The sequence below is a fragment of the Anastrepha ludens genome, chromosome 2 (assembly GCF_028408465.1).
Source record: "Anastrepha ludens isolate Willacy chromosome 2, idAnaLude1.1, whole genome shotgun sequence".
Lineage (NCBI taxonomy): Eukaryota > Metazoa > Arthropoda > Insecta > Diptera > Tephritidae > Anastrepha > Anastrepha ludens.
This window is the reverse complement of record NC_071498.1, coordinates 85,102,049-85,122,538: the sequence shown is the minus strand read 5'-3', so window position 1 is coordinate 85,122,538 and position 20,490 is coordinate 85,102,049. Positions and strand designations below refer to the sequence as shown.

Below are 20,490 nucleotides of genomic sequence, written 5' to 3'. Positions count from 1 at the left end.
GTTCTTTAAGCGGCATCGAAGTGACAGGAGCAGTTGCTGCGTTGATTTTTTTTTGCATATCACCAATACAATTTCAGTTTTTGAAGACCTCTATCGCTGGCATCAGGCATCAGCAAATCAGCCTTCAGCAATCTTTCAAATTTCGCTGACAGCCTAGTATCGATTTGATGTTGGCCACACCTTTGCATTCTGTCTATCGTGCTTTATATTTGTCAAAAGTAAACTAAATATGCCAAAAATATAATTGATTTTTATAAACATATGCTCAGTGCGTGTATGTTAACAAAAAAATCCAAAGTCGAATGTGCGTTGTACGCGAAATCTTAAAGGCCACCTTAGTATGATATGTAAGAAAATGCAAATTTTCGACGTGTCTGTCCGTCAAATTAAAATATCCATAAATTGGAATTCAAAAGGCAATTGTAAATGCCAAATTGCAAACAATTTCAATATTCGTTACGTAAACAAAATTCGAGAGGTCGAGCAAGAGTAACAGCAACAATAAGCACAACAGCAGTTAAGCGCAACAGCGGCATCACTGGAACATCATCTGGTGGCAAGTAGCCAGCGACACACTTTCTGTGTGGCAACGTACAGCCACAAAAGTTGCAACCATATATATGCGGATACTTGTATGTATATGGGGTGTTTATTTGCGCACTTACATACACACATTTTAAATTTACAAATTTGATTACCTTAGCAAAAGGAAAACTTTTATAATTTGCATTAACTGATGGCGCTGGTGGATCGGATCGTTGGCACGCGAACGCATTACTCATTTATATTTTTCTACTACATTTATGTATGTACATATATACATACCATTTACTATTTATGTGTACGTATATTTCTTATTTGACGTGGCAAAAGTGTCCGAAATGCCAAAACGCCAAACGCCTGTCATTTTAGGCAAAAGCGTAATAGATTTTGTGTGAATTTGGCAAAAATTAGTTTATTATTTGTTTGTGTGAATGAATACTTTCTATATGAGATTTACTACAAAATGCATGCCCATAAAAGGGGTTTCCAATAGAGGCTTTCGAAATTAAGCGACGCATTTTATACAAAAAATAGATAATTTGTTTGTTTGCGGTAACGAAAGCAGCTGATGTTAAATTGAGATATAGCTGGAAAATAAACTTTCTAACGAGCGATATACGAGAATGGTGAGAAAGGTGTTCAAAAAAATTAACAATCCAATTGCAAACAAATGTTTAAGCATACACATCATTTGCACATGTATAGTACCCTTCTGTCATGGGAATTAGTACTGAAATGTGTCAACGGCAAAATTCAATCGAATAGAACTGATAGACGATTGATTGAACCAGTGTGAAACATTTTAAATGCTTTAACCATAGACCTGCATATTTGCGCATCGACGCATTTTTAGTACATAAACGGTAGACCAATTTGGTCTTATATTTTAAGTCAAACAAATAGTATACCTGCCGAGCTTTTTGAGTTATAGTGGCTGTTACATCCAAATCGGCAATTCTTGTCTCGCTGGTTGCAGAAGTTGACTAGATAGCGTTCTCTGAAGCACATCTTATGTTATAGCTTGAGGAGTTCTTGAATTAAAAAAATCTTTTGCCGTTTGGAGTCGGCTTAAAACTGTAGGTCCCTCCATTTGTGGAATAACATCAAGACGCACGGCACAAATAGGAGCTCGTCCGAACACCTAATAGAACTGTACAAGCCAATTATTTATTTTATTTTTTTTAGTTCTTGATCTGCTAAGCATGTAGTTTTCGATGCCAAGATCACGAAGAAATTTCTCACGACAATCGCATCACAAAACTTGTATGATATATTGAAAATTTTCTTTAGACTTAATTGTTTGAAATATCAATCGACCGAAATCTGTAACAAAAAATACTCGATTTGTTTCGATTTCGTTCTGAAAGGAACAATGAATTTTCTCACAAAAGTAAGTACTTCACTTTTGAAAAAACTCACTGTTGCATTGAGATTAAAGGCTGTCACTTTAATGCAACGTATTTTTGTCCAATATGCCTAGTATTTATTGTGGCATTTTCTATCACGAAGAGCGCCATTCTAGTAAAAACTCTTATGCTTTTGAGCCATTTCGTTTTGAAGCCATGATAAACCTTATGGTATTACCTTATGTTTATTGCCGAGCATGGCTGGACAAAAATTGTTCGTTTTCCCGATTATTACTTGATTATCAATTCAAGGTGAAAACACCACGAGCAATAGATAATCGAATACCACCTGGTTTATCATTTTCGGGCGGTTGATAAATATTCTGTTATATCAATATCTTCGAGCACAAAATCTTCTTCACATCCAACTGGCAAAATTTCTTCATTTGTTCCTTCCTCCACTAGACACTTTACCAAAATATTGTTTTTCTCTGTTGGAAATACTGCAACTACTACATTTGTAGATGCAATACAGGGTTAAATGTACATATGTTACCAGTAAGCAATATTTAAATACATTACGCGCCAAAAACAAGGCTACCAAATCTATCAAAAAAGTCAAAAAAAAAAAAAAGATTTCGATTGAATATCATTGCATGTAAGGAATCCTTGAAAACACCGTCAAAATTTTATAAAAAAGTTGTAAAAATAATTAAGTTTAAACATTTTTTTTAAATCCACCAAAACAAAAAAAAGCCAAAAACAAAAAATGTTTTTACTTGAAAGCAGCTGGTTCCCAACCTATTTCTTTTTTTAATTTTATTATATTACAATTGTATTCTTTCTGTGATACCATACTATGATAGTAGCGACATTAGTTTTGAGATAGATAAATAAAAATAAATATCTATTATAGAATAGAAAATTGCTGTATAGTTTTATACTCGTATGAACCCATTTTGCACCGGTCGACTAGAGCCTTATTTTGAGTAGTTCCAAAATCCATTCATGAGCCAATTCTTTCTGGTACAATAGCTACTGTTGAAACACTCTAACGAAATTTCGGTCCATATCGAAGAACGGCCACGATCGAATTGGGAAAGTCAGCGAAACATGGTAGTTCGAGCTGTCGCTTTTTCAACAAAAAAGGAAGTTAAACGGCACATTACTGTAAGTTTAATTAGCATCAAAAATCATAGAAAAGCACGGCATTAAAATGTTCGTCTGGATATTTTCCCTGCAAACTTATGTTTCCCCAATTTTTTTGAAGCTTTACTAGTACTATTTAGTACATAAAATGATTTTAATAACAAGTAAAACGAATGTTTATTTTCAAAAGCTAGGCTACTTCAATGATGAACCCCCCATGACAGTCAGTAAGCAAGCATTTCGAGGTTAAGGAATCAAAGTGTTGACGTTTTTTAAATTGCTAACAATATAATTGAGTGCATCTTTTAGTTGTTACAATTCAAGGTTTTAAAAATTGGCGGCATAAAAAATATTTTGTTTTTTAGCACAAAGTAGATTCCCAGTTATACAAATAGTCGCTAACCGAAAAAGTATTTTGAAAACTTTTATGCAAAGGCTAGTATGTACTAACTTCACAGCCGCGAAATTTAGCTTGCCGTGAAATGTTGCTAATTGTTGATTGTCAAATAAGAAGAAACGGGAAATTTATGAGCATCGCCCCAGATGGATTGTATGGATTTTGACAGCCGTTTTACTTGAAATGCGAACTTAGTACTATGTTTACTATTTACAATAGTTTTCAGCAAGGAGGAAGCACACTTTTGCTTTCAATGTGCAACGCGTGTTAATTGGTTTTTTTATGGGAAACCGTATAAGTTATTTAGACACAATGTCGCAGTGAATTGGTGAACAACGTGCGATCGCAATCGATGCATATTTCAAGACCAATGATTCGTGAGCAATTGCATGTCGTAGATTTGTTCACGTTACACTATTCGACATTTGCGTGATACGAGGGGTGCCTTTTATATGTCGGGATTAGAGAACAAAAAAAAATTTTAATCATCGAAAATCACTTTATTATTTTTCAAAATATTCTCCATGAAGATCTCTACACTTTTGCATGCGTTTGAATCAATTGTCGAAGCACTTTTGCCACTCTGAATGAGGTACCTCCAAAACATGCATTCTGAATGAAGCAACCGCTTCTTCAGGTGTCGAAAAACGTTGACCTCTCAGTTGGTTTTTTACGTACGGGAATAAAAAGAAGTCGTTCGGTGCGAAGTCAGGACTATACGGCGGATGACCCATTAATTCGATGTTTGGGGTGCTCAAAAATGCAGTTGTTTGAGCCGATGTGTGAGAGCTCGCATTGTCCTGGTGAAGAGTGATCCGTCTTTGACGATTGGTTTTCCTAATTTCTTGGAAGACAACTGGCAAACGAATGGTTGTGTACCACTCAGAATTTACTGTTCTGCGTTGTTCTAGTGGTACGGTTGCGACATGTCCAGTTTGTCCGAAAAAACAGGCGTCCATTTGCTTGGAAATGCTTCGTGCGCGAACAACTTTTGTTGGATTTGGCTCATCTTGAAACACCCATACAGTCGACTGCTGTTTACTTCCGGGCTCATACGCGTAAATCCATGATTCATCACCTGTCACGATGTCATAGACGTGTTTCGAAGCCCCGCGATCGTATTTTTTGAGCATTTCCTTCGACCAATCGACACGAGCCTTTTTTTGAGCGATTGACAAATTGTGTGGGATCCAACGCGAACAAATTTTTTTGACAGTCAAATGTTTATGCAATACTGAATGTATGCATGATGATCTTGCAATATCAGTTCGCACACAGCATCAAGGGTTTTCGGAACAACAACTGATTTTGGACGACCTTCACGAAATTTGTCTTGGAGTGAACTACGACCAGGATTGAATTCACCATACCATCGATAAACACTGGTCCTTGATGGAGCTTCATCGCCAAAAAATGAATTAAGTTCATCCATGCAATGTTGCTGAGTTAATCCACGTCGAAAGTTGTAAAAAATAATCGCACGAAAATGTTCATGATTTAATTCCATTTTTGGACCGAGATTAATCTTTTAAGTTACTATAAACAACACAAATACCGCTGGTATTTCAAAACGTTCTGAGTGCGTAAAAGCCAAAAAATGTCAAACTTTGCGATACAGCTGTCAGTTGCCACATTGCAACACCAGGGTTGCCAAATCCCGAAATATAAAAGGCACCCCTCGTACCCTAAGTGACGATTTGATACATTCATGGGTACGATGACTTCGCTTCTTCAAATTTCAAATCGTGCTATTTGAGACAATTTAAAACAATTTGAGAAAACATTTCTGCGAGTCTATGTTGGAGCGATTTCGAAAGGTAAACACTATCTTTTGGAGTGACGAAAAACATTTTAATTTAAATAGAAGTGAAAATAAGCAAAATTGTCATTATTGTTTCGGTTTCCGCTGTCAAGCAATGGAATAATTGGACTATATTTTTTTGGAAATCGTCGAGATGATGATATGATGAATGAGAGATCATCCTTTCTTGAATAGACACGCATGGTTTGGGTAAGATGGTGTCACGACCTAGGCGTTAACCGTTTCGTTGACATATCCTGGCAACCCAGGTCGCCCGATCTTACCCCTGTGAGTTTTCTCTATGAGGGTACCTCAAAAGTAAAGTCTATGGAACAAGCCCAGCAATGATCTCAGCACTAAAATAAAATATAGTTCTCGAGGTTAATGTCATCTCTACAACGATTCTCCAAAGAGTAGAAGACTGTATTCGTCGTAACGGTCAACCATTACAGGAAATAAATTAAAAGCTTTAATAGATTTTAAATTTGCCTTTTTTTTTATTCTGCCACCAGAAAACTTGTATGTATTGTAATACAGTAACAGAATGCTCCGATTTGCAAAGGTATTTTTACATTTTAAAGCTCAGCTATCCAGGGAGCTTAATTTTATGAAGGAAATAGGGAAACTGTGATAAAAGGCCATCAATTGTTATTGGTGCATCAAAAATCAGTCAATCGATTTAAATATTTCTTCTTTGTACTTAAACATTGGAACGACTACTTTCATTTTGCATCAAAGAAATTAGTTAATTATTTTCTAATGTAACCAAAATTATTGAAACAAAAGTAACACTTTTTTCCAAGAAGATGTTTGTGTTTATGTGAACAAAATGTGTCAACGGGAATAAACAGGTAAATATCATATAAGAAAATGCTACTTTCTTTTGCTGCTTACTGGTTTTTAGTCCTTTGCTTTTAGCGATGACACGCATTATTGTTTTTGAATTTCTATTACTTTGAGAGTGTTATACTGTGTTTCTCTAAAATACTGTCTGCTACAAACTCAATGGTTGCTACAAACAAGCGCAATTCATCACAAAAGCAAATATAATTGGTAAAAAGGGGAATGAACCGAAACTTACTAAATAAATAGGTCAATGAGGTTTGAGAAGTAGTATGTGATGCAGGGTATTTGTTTTTCCGCTAGGGGGCCCAAAAGATTATTATGATTTTGAAGAAATATGCAATGTGGCTGCGGCTCACTCAAACTTCCACCATATTATTGCTATAATCACCAAAGTTGACTTCAGTAGATTACTAAATAAGCGAATGCCTAAGAGGTGACCGCTATTACAAAGAACATTCAATAATTTCTTGTTTCAAGTGCAAGGTGGCTGCGAAATCGAACCCATCATCTGGAAGTCTCGCACAATCCCACTAAGCAACAACTGCATCCGAAATGGTGTTCTTTCTCCCAAAAACAACACAAAAATGCTTTGAGGAATAAACCCCGACTCTCTAAGTTTTTCATAATATTTTAATTATACTTTTATTTCTAAATATATTTTTTTGAACATCCCACATGTTTTATTTTTATTTACATTTACTGTATCTTTAATTTTAAATACTTATACAAACACTTTTAAACTTTATGCACAATCCAATTAACATTTTTTATGCCCACGCAAAAGATAAACATTTTATGGAATTTTTGTTTGTTTCACTCTATTTTTGAACACTTAATGGGCAATTAATTGATCGAAAATATTTATTACCAAATGCAAAAAATGGAAGATTAAAGTAGACAGCTACCGAAGGTTATCTGGAGAAGTATTTTTCGCTGTTAAGCAAGAACGATAGGGAAAGAGATTAAGCGTTCCGCTATCTTGTTTGGGTTGAATTTGACAGTGACCTGCTTGGATGTGACATCATAAACCAAAAGAAAATTTAGCAAAAACGAGTAGAGAAGCAAAAAATTGTCGAAAGTCAATTAAAACAATTTTTAGCTAGGTCGAAACTCTGATTTTAAGTTTCAAATTTAGATGAAAATCTGTTAATTTTTTTTTTTAAAGTTACACAAAGTTTGAAACTTGATTTTATGTGGTTTTTAAGTAGAATGAACAATTTTTTCATAAAAATTTCTCAAAAATTATTAACATTAAATAAGAAACAAATAAATTATCAAACCTTGTCAATAAGTCCCTGTGTTATAGTTATGAAACGTACTATATAATTGGAAGGTACAACCCTTTTTCAGTACTTGGCTCCTCTTTCAATTTGCGGTATGCGTTTTGATGTGATTCCACAAACGGAGAGGCATACGGCACAACTACGCTTCCGAGCGGCAGACAATTTTTTATGAGAAACTTTTTCAGGGCAAAAATATACTCATTCCCTGTCTAAAGGCCACGGCTATTACAAAAAAGTTTTTTTCCACCAATTGGGGTTCCAAACATACACAAATTTTCGAACCCAGGCCCTACCGAGTCATGCACCTATTCGGCTACTGCGACCGCTATTTTTGCATACTTCTGTTTAAATTATGTTGAAAAAAATAAGCATTAAGCGCAATACTAAGTTCGCGTTTCACGTGAAATGACTGTCAAAATCCTAACAAATTTCTTTCCCGTGAAATGCATACGAAATTTCTCAGTTCTAATACTCAGCACATGCCATGCAACTTGCCAGCAAAATTTTTTCACGCCTATTTAAAATGCACATGTCATTTAAAATTGAGCGAAAACTGACTGTTCGTTTCCAAGTGAAGTGGTTGAATTCGAATACTCCGAAGATATGGCATTTTTAAGCTGAACGTCTTCGGAAAGAGTGTTGGTAAATTTTTTGTGTCAATATATGTGTGTATTAATCTGTTTAAAAACCCTTTTTTACCAAAATTTGCCAATTGCTTTTAAGGCGATACTCAAAAATTTGGCGTTTCTTCTCATTTGAAAATCAGTGTTGCTAGCCACATTTTCATGTACTTCATGTGGAGTTAGTACCAGCCTTTGCTTGACATCAGTTCCGGAATTTAAACGAATGGATTTCAATCTTAAGTGGAAGAGTATTACTTATTTTGTAGGACACGAGCTACGGTCAACTGTTTTGCATGAATTCGACTAGACTGGAGGAAGTGCTGGGTGATTCAACTAATTAGTATTCAATATCCAATTCAGCTATAAATAAAATACGTTTGAATGTTTTGCAATGAGTTTTTTGTTATTGAACAGAGTAAACCTTTCATAAGGCATAAGATGTAATTTCATTTAAATTACTTCCATAACTGTTTTTAAAAAATAAATAATTGGCGCGTACACTTCTGTTAGGTGTTTGGCCGAGCTCCTTCTCCTATTTGTGGTGTGCGTCTTGATGTTGTTCCACAAATGGAGGGACCTACAGTTTCAAGCCGACTCCGAACGGAAGACATTTTTATGAGGAGCTTTTTCATGGCATTCCTTAAATGTTTTTAAGACTTGTTCCTACGTAAATTACATTGCTGTAGAACAAAAGTATTTCTTATTACTTACTGTTTTTAATATATTTTAGTTTTTACTTAAAATAACATTCTTAAGCAAGCATTTGTTCCAAATAGCAGAAATAGACAAGCTCTTCAAAAAGTATAATGCAAAAACCAAATGACCAACGCACAAGGAAAGCATATGATCATCAATCTATTCAATTTAAACTTGAAATTAATTCAATGACTGGGATTGAATTTAAATTAATAGAAATCAAAATACACCCGCTTATTCAGATTTAGCCGGCTATCTAATTCAGTTAACATACAAATGAAGGTGAATGGCACATCCCAAAGGCTTTGCGCTTCATAAAACTAGTAAAAGAAGCTCACACGCATATACATACATACGTAGCTATTGATTTAAAGTTTTAATGAAAACACCATCCTCCTGTTACGCCGTACGTGCACAGCCATGTGTGAGTACGCAATTGCATATGTGCATATAGGAGTGCGTGGCTGTGTTCAGTTTTGAAATGAAATCGCCTGCACACACACAAATGCTCGCCTTAGTTGTATAGTAGTTATATAGTTAAGTGGGACACACGCGCCTGTCGATCGAATCAAAACGGGGTCACTAATGCCGAAGCCAAGGTACAAAACTAACGCATATTATTTTGCAACTTTTGCCATCGACATGCCGCAGAATTTATATACACATGCAGAAAAAAACTTAAAAGTTGTAAATAGCTTTAAGGATATGCTCATAAAAGGGATTACAGAATTGCAGAAGTAAAATTAAGATTTTAATAAATATATTATAAATATTTAAAAGTAGTATATTGATATTTTTTCATACTCACAGTAAAAGTTCCTTAAAAACTATGTGCTCGGTGAGTCGCCCTCCTCAGCTGGCGATGCTATATTGCTGTCCGACGTTGAAAGAGGTCTGCAAATGCCCAATTTTGTTTTCCCCACTGGCATGCTTTTGAGTATCGTCACTGCCTGGTCCAAGTTGAGACCATGTAAGGTGTGTTCACCGACGCTGACCAACCGATCGCCGGGGAAGATCTCATTGGTCTCTTCTGCTGCTCCACCACGTATAAGACCGCGTATTACAATAACAGTGCCTTCGGCGTCCAGCGGATCTTGATAATCAAGTACGGAGAAACCGAAGCCTAGTTCGGCTTTCTCAATTTCGATGGTAGTGACTTCGCTGCTCCAAAGTGCTAGCCCAGAAACATTTTCCAACGATTTGGAACGTTGCTGATCGGTCAGCGTGGCAGTGCTCGATGTGTAGAGGGAACTTTCTGATTGCGCCTTCGTCAGTAGATTTTGTAGACTCTGATGACCACCGGGTAGCAGTGAGCGGGTTTCGAATGCCTCTGGATTTTGTGAGGTGTTTATCACGGACGGTGCGGTGGGACCACGCGCACAAACTAGTTTTACATGCGTTGGCAGCTCTTTGAGTATCTTAACGACTTCCGTATGCTTGAGTCCTTGCAATTTGTATTCGTTCACTTGCAGCAGTTCGTCACCCGGCTTGAGTATCCCTTGTCGCCCCACAGGCCCATCTTCCAGTATGGAGCGTATGTAGTGATGTGGACGCTTTTCTATGCCTCGTTCAACATCCACGGTGCCCTCAAGGCTGATTCCTAGACCTGAAAGTTTATTTATTTCGGCTACAATAATTTCACTTTCAGGAAACTCACTTTTCCAGGTCAGCTTCAGCGTCTCCACATTGGACGGGGCCTGAGTTGATGTGGCGGCTTTGGGAGTTTTCGTTGCCACCGTTGCCGTTACCGTTGCCCTTGATGCCGATGTTACCACAGGTACTGCCATTGTTGTTGTCACCGCCACCGCCGTTGTAGATATCGTTAGCTGTGTGGGCGCAATCGATACTGTCGCCAAAACTGTAATGTCAGATTTCTTTCGGCTGCCATTTAATTGTTTCATGATTTGGTGCGTCATTTTAGGTGTTTGCAGTTCTTTCTCCTCCGACTGATCCTCCAGCGTTGCAGAGTCGTGTTCATCACTGTCACCATTATCGCTTCCGTTGATATGCGTCGCTTTTCCATTGGCCATGTGCTTGGCGTCTGGCGTTGTTGGAGTCTTTTGTCGTTTCGAATTACTAATGCCGCTGTAGTCGCTGCGATCTAGCATGTGTGACATGTTAGAGTCCACCGTCTCCCGTGATGGAAAATCTGCGAATTCCAACATAACAATACCACCCTCAGTGGCCACAGAATCGGCATCGGACCGCGGTGGCAGCCAGGAAAGTGTAGCGATCGAAGGTGATGCGGGCAGTGAAGTTTGTGATTGGATATCTCCTTTCAATTCCGTGAGTGCATTCTGTAAATGTTCAAACTTGCGTCCGCGTAAAAAGCGTTCCAAGGTCAGGTGAACTTCGATGTCGGTATTGCGCAGTATCTCAACTGCTTGGTGGTTAGTAACACCTGCTAAAGAACGTCCATCTACCGCAACAATGCGATCGTTGATCTGTATGCGCCCACTCACTTCGGCGGCACTACCCTCGATTATGCTTTTTACAAATATGCCTGAAAGATCTTCCTCTTCACAGACGTAACCGGCCACAGTTATACCCAATCCGTAGACATTTTTATGTAACTCTACAACATAAGTTTCTGTTTCGGGTGAATCGATGTAGTTTGATGAGGCCGATGAGCAGCGGTCGGCGTCAATGGTTGCTGGGTCCGGTGCGATCGTTGAGGTGCCAGCATCTTCGCCAGCTATCACAGTCTCAATATGTTCCAATTGAAGAGTGTTTGAGTTTTTTATGATGGTGCCGGTGGTGTTGGTGAGGTCGAACTGCTGACACAGTAAGCCCGTTGTGCCAACGGTCGACGCTGTCGTCGTAATCGACGTCGACGGCAGAGGCGGTGGGGGCAACAGTGGTGGCGGTGACGGTGACACAATCGAAAATGGTACGATATCCAAATCTTTGGGACACATGCGCGCCGCTGCAGACGCAGACAACGGCAAATCAGTTGGTATAGGTGGCAGTGGCAAATCGGCTAGTTCAGTATCCGGCGTTGGCAGGAAGCAGCCGCTGACGCCCACGCCGACGCCGCCGCCATCGCCAACGCTTGTAGCACTAGTAGCAAAGCTGGGATTTTGAAAGAGATGCCGTGACAGTTCTTCTGGGTCGGAGAGGAGCTTAGTTGGAATAATTGGCGCATGACTTGCCAACGTTTGTAAATCGATGGCTGTCGGCTCCACAGGCCTCGCAACAATCAATCGAACCTGAGCTCCAGTCTGACGAAGAACCGTTGCTACTTGCTCGGAACTGAAGCCACGCAAGTTTACATCGCCAATTTGCAACAAATGATCGCCACACTGCAAACGGCCATCACGTTCTGCAACACCGCCCGGCGTTAGAGCTTTGATCACAACGCCGGTGCTGCGTCCACCGACCAAAATAAAGCCCAAACCATTGCCATCGTTAACCAAATCGATTACTTCCACCTGAGACCATTCGGTGCTTAATACCATTATGCCCCTGTTAGGAATGTTATCTTCGTCGTCGTCGTCGTCGTCGCTACAGAAACTGCAATTTCTGCTTTTCGTCTCCGAGTGCGTGCGTGCCGTTGCCGTTCCTGTCGTAATCGTTGCGAGCCGTGGGCAACTACTGCTGCTGCTAACATGACTTGCTGCTGGCGACACCGATAACGTTAACGAAAACGTACGCGGATATGACTGCGAAAGCGAAGAGCAGCAATGCGACAGTGATGTAGAACGAAGAGGTGGCACTGGTGGTGGCGACGATACACGTTCTGGCACCGATGTTGAGTACGGCAGAGGTGGCAGTGCCTTAAAGACGATAGTACATTTGCAACAGGATGTTGAAGAGGAAATATGTGAAGCGGAGCAGGTGGTGAAGTAGGGCGCAACTGGCACGGGCGATGGAGTTGTTAGGTATGGTGAAATGGACGCACCAAAAGCAACGATTGGCTGTTGTTGGGCGTGTTTTTGTATCGACGATCTTTGTTTGCTGGTTTTGTTGCTGGAGATTTCGTTGTCGTCGTTGTAGTAGCTGTCTGTTGCTTGTCGTGTGCGTCAAATGACGTTGCTGCCAACTGTACTGACGCCGGAAAATCGATGCCTTTCTAGGTTATCAATGGCAAAGTGTGGGTGATTGTCGTTGCGGAGACGATTGTGACTATGGCAACTGTGGCGTAGAATGCCCGTTAGCTGTTGTGTATTGCAGTTGTCACTCTTCGTGTTGCCGCCTTTTCCAGTGTCGTTATCGTTGTCGTTACTCTTGTTGCAGCTATTTTTATGAGTGTTGCAGTTACTATTTTTACAATGGCTGATTGAATGGTTAGTTGCGCTACTTTTGCGCGTGATGTCGGCAAGCTTCTTGCTATTGTTGTCGTTGTTATTGGTGCTGCTATTGCTGCTGTTACTGCTCAAAGTTTGACACCCATCCCTTGAAGCGTGTGTAACGTGCATAGTAACCACGACTGTAACTATCCCGTGCCCGTTCTACTCGGGGCAAGAGCCGCGGGCGACAGTTGCGCTGCCTTACCACCTCGCCATCCGGTCGGCGATGTGTTGCTTGCAAGAACCACTTTATGATTATAATTGCCTGAATTGAGCTTACTGATGTGTTTGTTGTTCTTGTTATTGTGTGCTTTTTGGTTTTGTTAGTTGGTTGTTGCGAAAACGTCAAATTGCGGCACTTTAACTCATTTTGTGGAATGTTCACTTTGCCATCCATAGATGACGATGCTACTCCGATCGCTTCGGCGGATATTACCTTAAGTGCGAATGCTATGGAAAATGGAAATTTTAAGCGTTAATAGTTTGAGGTTATGTAAACGCATATGCAAGATTGACTGGCATTCACGGCTTCTTGGTTCGTTTTTTACTTCTTATAATAACCAACTACAAAAAAGTGCCGCCCTCATCATAACTTTTTGTACGTGCACCACTCAAAGTCACGTACGCTTTCCTATTAGGATGTCGACGCGATGCAATCGCCCACTGAGATATGCGTAACAGCTGAAAATTTGCGGCACTTAGCCAAATAAACAGCATCTAAGTAGCTAAGCAAACATTTGCGACGACAAAAATGTTCCGCGTTATATCGTTTGATTGCATGCAATGCGTGGCAGATGTGTAGCGCGCATTTCGACGCATTTTAATCGAGCGCCTGATAACGAGCAGTAGACGCTTTTCGAAGCGGGTGCAGATAGTATACACTGTTAATAGAAATAAGTGTAGGCGAGTGGATATATGATACATCGAAACTTGTGTGTGTGTATGGGATGTACCTACATACGTATGTGCACATGTATTGAAATCATTGTTTGCCATTTATGCAGCGCCAGCTGTTCTGATGACTGCGGTGTTGTTTGCTAAACTAATTTTCGTAGCTCATTTACTAATTATGCGCTTTAATGATGTGGTTAACAACTGGCTGCCTACCTAGATGATATCTTTGCAGATGTATATTGCTGGGAATTTGATGGTACGATTTTCAGGTGCTGCACGGTGTAGCGTGCGTGAGCAAAAATAGTAACTATGAAATTGGTAAGTTTATTAATAATTTGTTGAGGACTCTATTCAAAAGGACTATTTTTAATATAAAAGTTCGTTTCTAAAAGCTTAAAATTTTGTTTTCAAAAATTGCTGGTTTTGTGAACTGTCTCTAGAAAGTTGTAACTTTTTTATTTATTAAGCAAATTTCTTTACCCTTTCTGTGATCAACTATGCTGTACTTAGCTTTCCATCGCTTTCTCTTATGAATTCCTTCTCCTTCTCTGAGTATCAATTCGTAAGAAAAGGCATTAAGTGCAAATTTAGAAAGGAAGCAAATGAAAACTTTTTTAACAGAAAACGCGTATAGCCGCTGTTTAAATATCACCATTTGTAGTAGGTTTTAATCTGTGCTAACCATTATGTCCCATTAATTTTTAGAGCGGCACTTGCTTTAAAAATTTTGAATTTTTTGAGATAGGATACTCAGAACAAAAAAAAACTCAACTTGGAGTGCGCTTAGAAATGTGAAGGAAGCCGAATTTAATGAAATTTCTAAGTGTTGAAGATTGCGAAAAATTCATTTTAAAGGAACAAAATTGCTAACTTAATAGAAAATTTGTTGAGAAAAGGAATAGCAAGTGCCTTCCAGCCTCATTCTACGTGAGTGGTGGTGGCTTGTTTCCCAGTATATAGTACTTCAGATTTTTACCTTTTCATGGGAAAGGCAAATACGCTACCTAAATTTAATTAAAATCTTATAACTTTTAACGCTTTCTCCCACAGGAAGAATAATGGTGAGCTTTTGCACCGAAATAATAGTAGGTACTGTTAGCCGTGAAAATGTGATATTGAAATTAGGAATTAACCTGAAGCTCTGAAATGGTTAGTGTTTTCGCAGAGAACATTTGTATGTACTTTCGTGAAGCCGTGATTGTATGGAAAACTGAATGCCTGAAGTAAAGCACGAATTGTCCGCACAGGGTGCAAATTAATTGGAGGGTAAAATGAAATTAGGTAAAATTCGAACTGTCTTCAATCCAATGAAATCAACTAAAAAGATATAAAAAATTCCCATAATCTGACCAGGGTTTATATTTAACGCTATCTATCATCGCAGTCCAGTTTCTGTACTTGTGTGCAGTTGAGATCGCATACACTATTAATCACTAAACTATTTGTTCTGTGACGAAAAGGCTTTCTTTTTCCAACTATTAACTCCCCAGACGACTGCTTTAATGCAGACGCCAGTATGCGAATGTGGAAAATTATTCCTTTTCTTGATTGGCGCGACCGCCATTAAAGCGATTTTTGCCGAGTTTAACAACTTGCGCTAATCGTTTATTTTCGGTGCTGACCGGAGTCAGTTGCACACATCAACGAAACCATGCCCTTCTTACCAATTTCGAAGGAATTACCTATTGGGAAGTCACACAAGAACTCCGTCAATCCAAAAGGCTTGTAAGACCTTTTACCTAGAATAGGGAATTGCATAAAATGCGTAAAGTAGACATCAGAATAATAGTGGGTTTTCTGGCAGGTCACTACTACTTAAATTACCATCTCTCAAAAATTCACATTGGGAATGAGATAGAGTGTAGATTCTGATTGGAGGATGATGAAACCACAGATCATATCTTATGCAACTGTATTACAATACCTTTTCAAAAACAAGACTGCACATTTTTCTTCGACCGACATTTTGCACCGAATAGAATCAAGAACGCTCCGATTACTTTTCTGAAAGAATTTGGGTTTGAATCAATTCCTAGCCTTAAGCAGGGAACATCTAGGTTAAGTAGAACCTGATTTAATACATTCAATGATAGTAGTTTCAGTCAATAGGACAAGTATTAACAACCACTTAAAACATATAGTGGAACACAAAAGACCTTTTAGGTCGAAGTGTCGGGCATTGAGCACACTATAGATAATATATAAATTTAAGTCGACTGGCTCAATACTCGCATGTGACCGGGTCGTTCAAATCATTAGGCGATTTTTTTCGAAAATTCGATTACGCTTTCGTTAGCAACTGATTTTTGACCTATTATTGAGGATATGGATATCAAAGCATGTGGTTTCTACAGAACGGTGTGACCAAAACAATGAAGTTATTGAAAACCAAATTTTCCGATTGGTTAATTTCTTGAAATTTAGTTTTTGATTTCCCGACCCGATCATGCGGCTTAACAAGGCTGGATTTTATATGGAGCAAATTAAATGGAATGCAGCCAGAAATCTCAAAATCAGTGATTTAATTAAGGAAATAGGGGCGCCACTTTGCCAAAAAGTTATTAAAAACTTTAATAATAGACTCATCATCTGTATCAAAAGTCGCAGTAAACATCTTTTGGATATAATTTTTTACTTATAATAGTCAAACTTTACTTCTTCTGAAGCAAATAATTTGAAGCACTAAGTTCTTTGTTTTGCTTTGTTTTGGAAAACAAAATTTTGTTGAAAACCCCTGTACTTAGTCTATCAGTAAGAACTTATTTCTTACCAAAGGCAGATACTGGAAAGTACAAGAAATCCCATTATATTGGATTTAATATAAGCGTTTCTGTTGAAAACTTCATGTATACATATACATATATATAACACTTAAGTATATACATATATGGTATGTTTATAAAGTATTAAGAATCAATTCACTTATTTGTGCAGCCAAAACTGAGAGATTTATTTCACGACTTAATTGAATTCCTTTAAACTGTGATTTTGCACTTTCTTATACTTGCAGGTCTTTATGTCCTGTGCATTTTACGATAATTTTGTAAACATGTTTGCACATTTATTGCAACTCATATATGATTAGTACTATATCTCTCTCACACTTCTCTCCGACTTCCTGAATTTCACTTTAAAAACGAAATAAAAATCTTGTATGCTATTCTTCGCAGGCGTAACACCTACCATATTTTTACATAGTTTGTGTACTGTGTATGTTCTCATATATGTATATGTAGAGGATTTGTTATATCCCACTAAATAAGTGCACAGACTGCCGATACAAGGATCGAGGCCATCCTCAGTAAGAAGACAAATTGCAATTACTGATACAGCCCGAAAATTACACTCTTTGATGGCGCTTTTGTAGCCGAATGCGTGATTAGGTCAGAGCGGCTGGCAAAAATATCAACATTTTTATCTTTACATTTATAAATTGTAATTAATTCTATAGGGATATTGGAACCATGAGTTAAAATCAATCAATCAATATCACAAAGTCTTTCATTTTATTATTGGAGCTAAGACAGTATCTGAAACAATGTTGACGGATAGGAGTGGAACTTTGTAGGGTATATTACAAAGCAGCTTTCGTCTGTGTTAATATATCCTTTATTAAGTCGACTCAATCATACAATTTTCTTAACTCATCAGAAAAACTTTTTTGTTTTTTGATATCAATAAATCATTCGCTTAAAGAAGATGTTCGTATAATATTAAGTATTAACTGGAATTAGGCAAATGGCTTGCGGGATTTATGTTCCTCTTGTCAGCATCAATACGCTTGCCAGCTGACCGCCAAAATCATGAAATTTAACTCTTTTGGCCTACTTTTAGCGGAGGCAAATCAAATTGTATGCCTCCGCTGCGATTGAGAATTTGAAAGACAACATTCGGCATGTTATTAGCTAGTTACAAAAAACCTGTTTTGTTGAAAAAAATTATAAGAAAATGGACAAACTATTGTAGATAATATTCACAAAACACAATTAAGAGAAGAAGATAATAAATTAAATTACTTTTAAGGATAACGCAAATAAGTGCCCACAATTTAGCAGTTTGAGGCATTGTATTTGCTTAGTAATTCGTAACAATAAGTATTTTTTATCACAAATTGAATATCTAGTTTGAATTTAAACACAATTCAGATGTGTAGGCAGAATATATTGTAAGTATACTTATCTATAAGGTGGAATAATTTTTTTACTAAATATAAAAAAAAGGAGTTTGAGTGATGGAAATCCTTATTTTGGAAGTTCTGTTTGCATACTGCAGTTGTCTAGTTTACAATTGTTAATTGTGATTGACGTACGACGACATTTGCAAAAATTATAAATCTTGCTATAAAGAGATTAATTTTGCGCCACTTATAATTTATAAAAAAGTTTTTTTTTTAACTTCAGTTGTTTCAAAATTCGATGCATCGAAGGGCGGTTAATTTTGCGCTAGCCTACAATTTTACGCCACCACTGCTATGAGTAACTTTTTTCATGGCGAAATTAGACTAGGAGGTTTGCCATTGTCTGCCAAAGAGAGGCCGCTATTAGAAAAAACTTCTTCTATCCATTGGTGTTGCATGTCTGAGGTTTTGAACCTATGTACCTCCGTATGGTAGTCAGGTACTAACCTTGGTAGCGGTAACCGAGCCCAACGGGCATTCTCTGTTTAATTTCATCGATCTAAATTTTGATTGGTTCAATTTCTTTAGAATTGCATTATTGAGATGCAATTACAATATCTTTCTTATCTAATGTTTCGGTTGGAATTATTGTTGAAATGCAGTATTGAAATAATCATGAAAAGGCAATCGGTAATTTTCCTTGGAAATACTTCTGAACACTTCCCCAAGCAATTACCAGCTACTTAAGCATTTGCAAAAAATTGTAATGATGTAAAATTAGCTTCAAGAGATGCTTGGAGAAGATTGCCGGTGAATATTTTTACCAAAATTGGCAAAAGTTACTCAACCTACAAAATATGTAATAGCTTGTAGCCAATTAAGTAAAGTTAATTCATAAAGGTAAGTTAAGGTAAAGTTAATTAATAATAGTATTTTTTTTTATAGTCCGAAGCAATAGTTCAGGCCCAAAAATACAAAAACGGTTACAAAATGGCAGAATCGCAAAATGGTTGCACTTCATATGGACTCTGCGAACAGCGCGTGGTTTTATTGCTCAAATGTATATACCATTTTCTGTTTCGCATGAATTTTCCCTCGCGCCCACTGTTTTTCCCTGTCAATGACCAGCAATGGGCGGTTAGTCTTCAACTTAACCTACATTCCCAACACTCACACGTGCGCCTAATTGCAATTTATTAGCCAGTTGCTCTTTTTCGAAAGCCAGTTAGCAAGTAAAAATCGATAAAAGCCGTAAGTAGCAGGTTCCCGCATTATTTATTACATGAAATTACTTTTAGCTAAAGCAAAAGCGCAAGAGGGTGACAAATAACTAAACTCAGAAAAAAATCTGATCTAATTTGCAAGAAATAGCACAATGAAAAATCCAGCATTTCAGCATATATTTATATAGGTATATACATGCATATATGTATATGTGTAATTTTACTGTTGCTCTCTTTCCGGCTTTGGTCATTGTCTTTTCGGTGATTTCTATGTTATTAGGCGCACACGCGCCACAATCCTTCCGTTGCCCGTCGCTACATGTGTGCATATGTATATGTATGTGTGTTTATGTTTGTTAGTGTGCCCTTATAGGCGTAGATTGCGATTTTTTTATGATCTACAGCCGACACTGACTTTCGCTGATTCTCACTTTGGCCTTAACGCCTTGATTGCTCATCCGCCACGTTGTACCTATTGTGCGCGCAAGCAAATTATTTTATAAAGCATAACAGCATATCCCTTGCAACATTTCCTACGCTTTTTGTCGCTCTTTGTATATTTATATTTTTACTCCTTCTACATTTGTTTGTTTGAACGTTTTGTTGCAGGTTTGGGTTAGTTTCATACTCATATCCACTCTTTACTCTGCACTTGCCTCTTACTTGCGCCACCGCTCGCTTGTACTCGGTCGCAAATTATTCAAATCTTGTGGAGCTTTATGAAGTGTTATTGTTGTCATTTTCAATTTTCATTATTTCCTGGCATTTTGTTTGATTGTTGTTTGTCGATGGTATCATATACATATGCACATACTACTATAAAATTGTCGTGGCTGCCATTGTCGCTGCCATTGACCTAGTACACAAACATATACATATAGTAAGTACATATGTATATTAACTACATTTCACACACACTCGAACGTATACGCATACATATTTCTGTTTGAATAAATAATCGCTGAAAACGCTTTTGTTGCTTCACTTTTGCCTTCTTTGGATTTCATAAAATAACTTAATCTTTATTTAATTACGATTAAGAGTTGCGGCCAGCACACCAAAGTACAATCGAGCACGGCTTAGATTAGCCTAACATGTACCGCATCTATTGATTTAACAATTTAAGCAACATTTCATTCGTCATTGCTTACTTATTCACAAAATCCATTTTTCACTTTCACATATTTTGCTTATTGCAGCGTATAAAGACTTTTTTTTTTTCAAAACATCTTGAAAAATTTCTCTTCTACTTTTCTCGCTGAACACTTTTTCATCATTTCACT

At 37.8% G+C, this 20,490-nt stretch overlaps 1 protein-coding gene across 3 annotated transcripts in view; it reads right to left on the bottom strand.

Annotated features, from left to right (window-relative positions):
- Window positions 1–20,490, bottom strand: part of LOC128871998 (patj homolog) — a 102,486-nt gene that overhangs the window by 81,813 nt on the left and 183 nt on the right. The window contains exons 2-3 of one of the 3 annotated variants that reach the window (XM_054114245.1): window positions 10,342–13,423; window positions 9,493–10,290 (exon numbers count right to left, since the gene is read on the bottom strand). In XM_054114245.1, the coding sequence (XP_053970220.1) occupies window positions 9,512–10,290; window positions 10,342–12,142 (2,580 nt within the window). In that variant the 5' untranslated portion in view covers window positions 12,143–13,423 and the 3' untranslated portion in view covers window positions 9,493–9,511. Of the gene's footprint in view, window positions 1–9,492; window positions 13,424–20,490 lie in introns of all 3 variants that reach the window. The other 2 variants (XM_054114246.1, XM_054114244.1) reach the window with 2 other exon arrangements.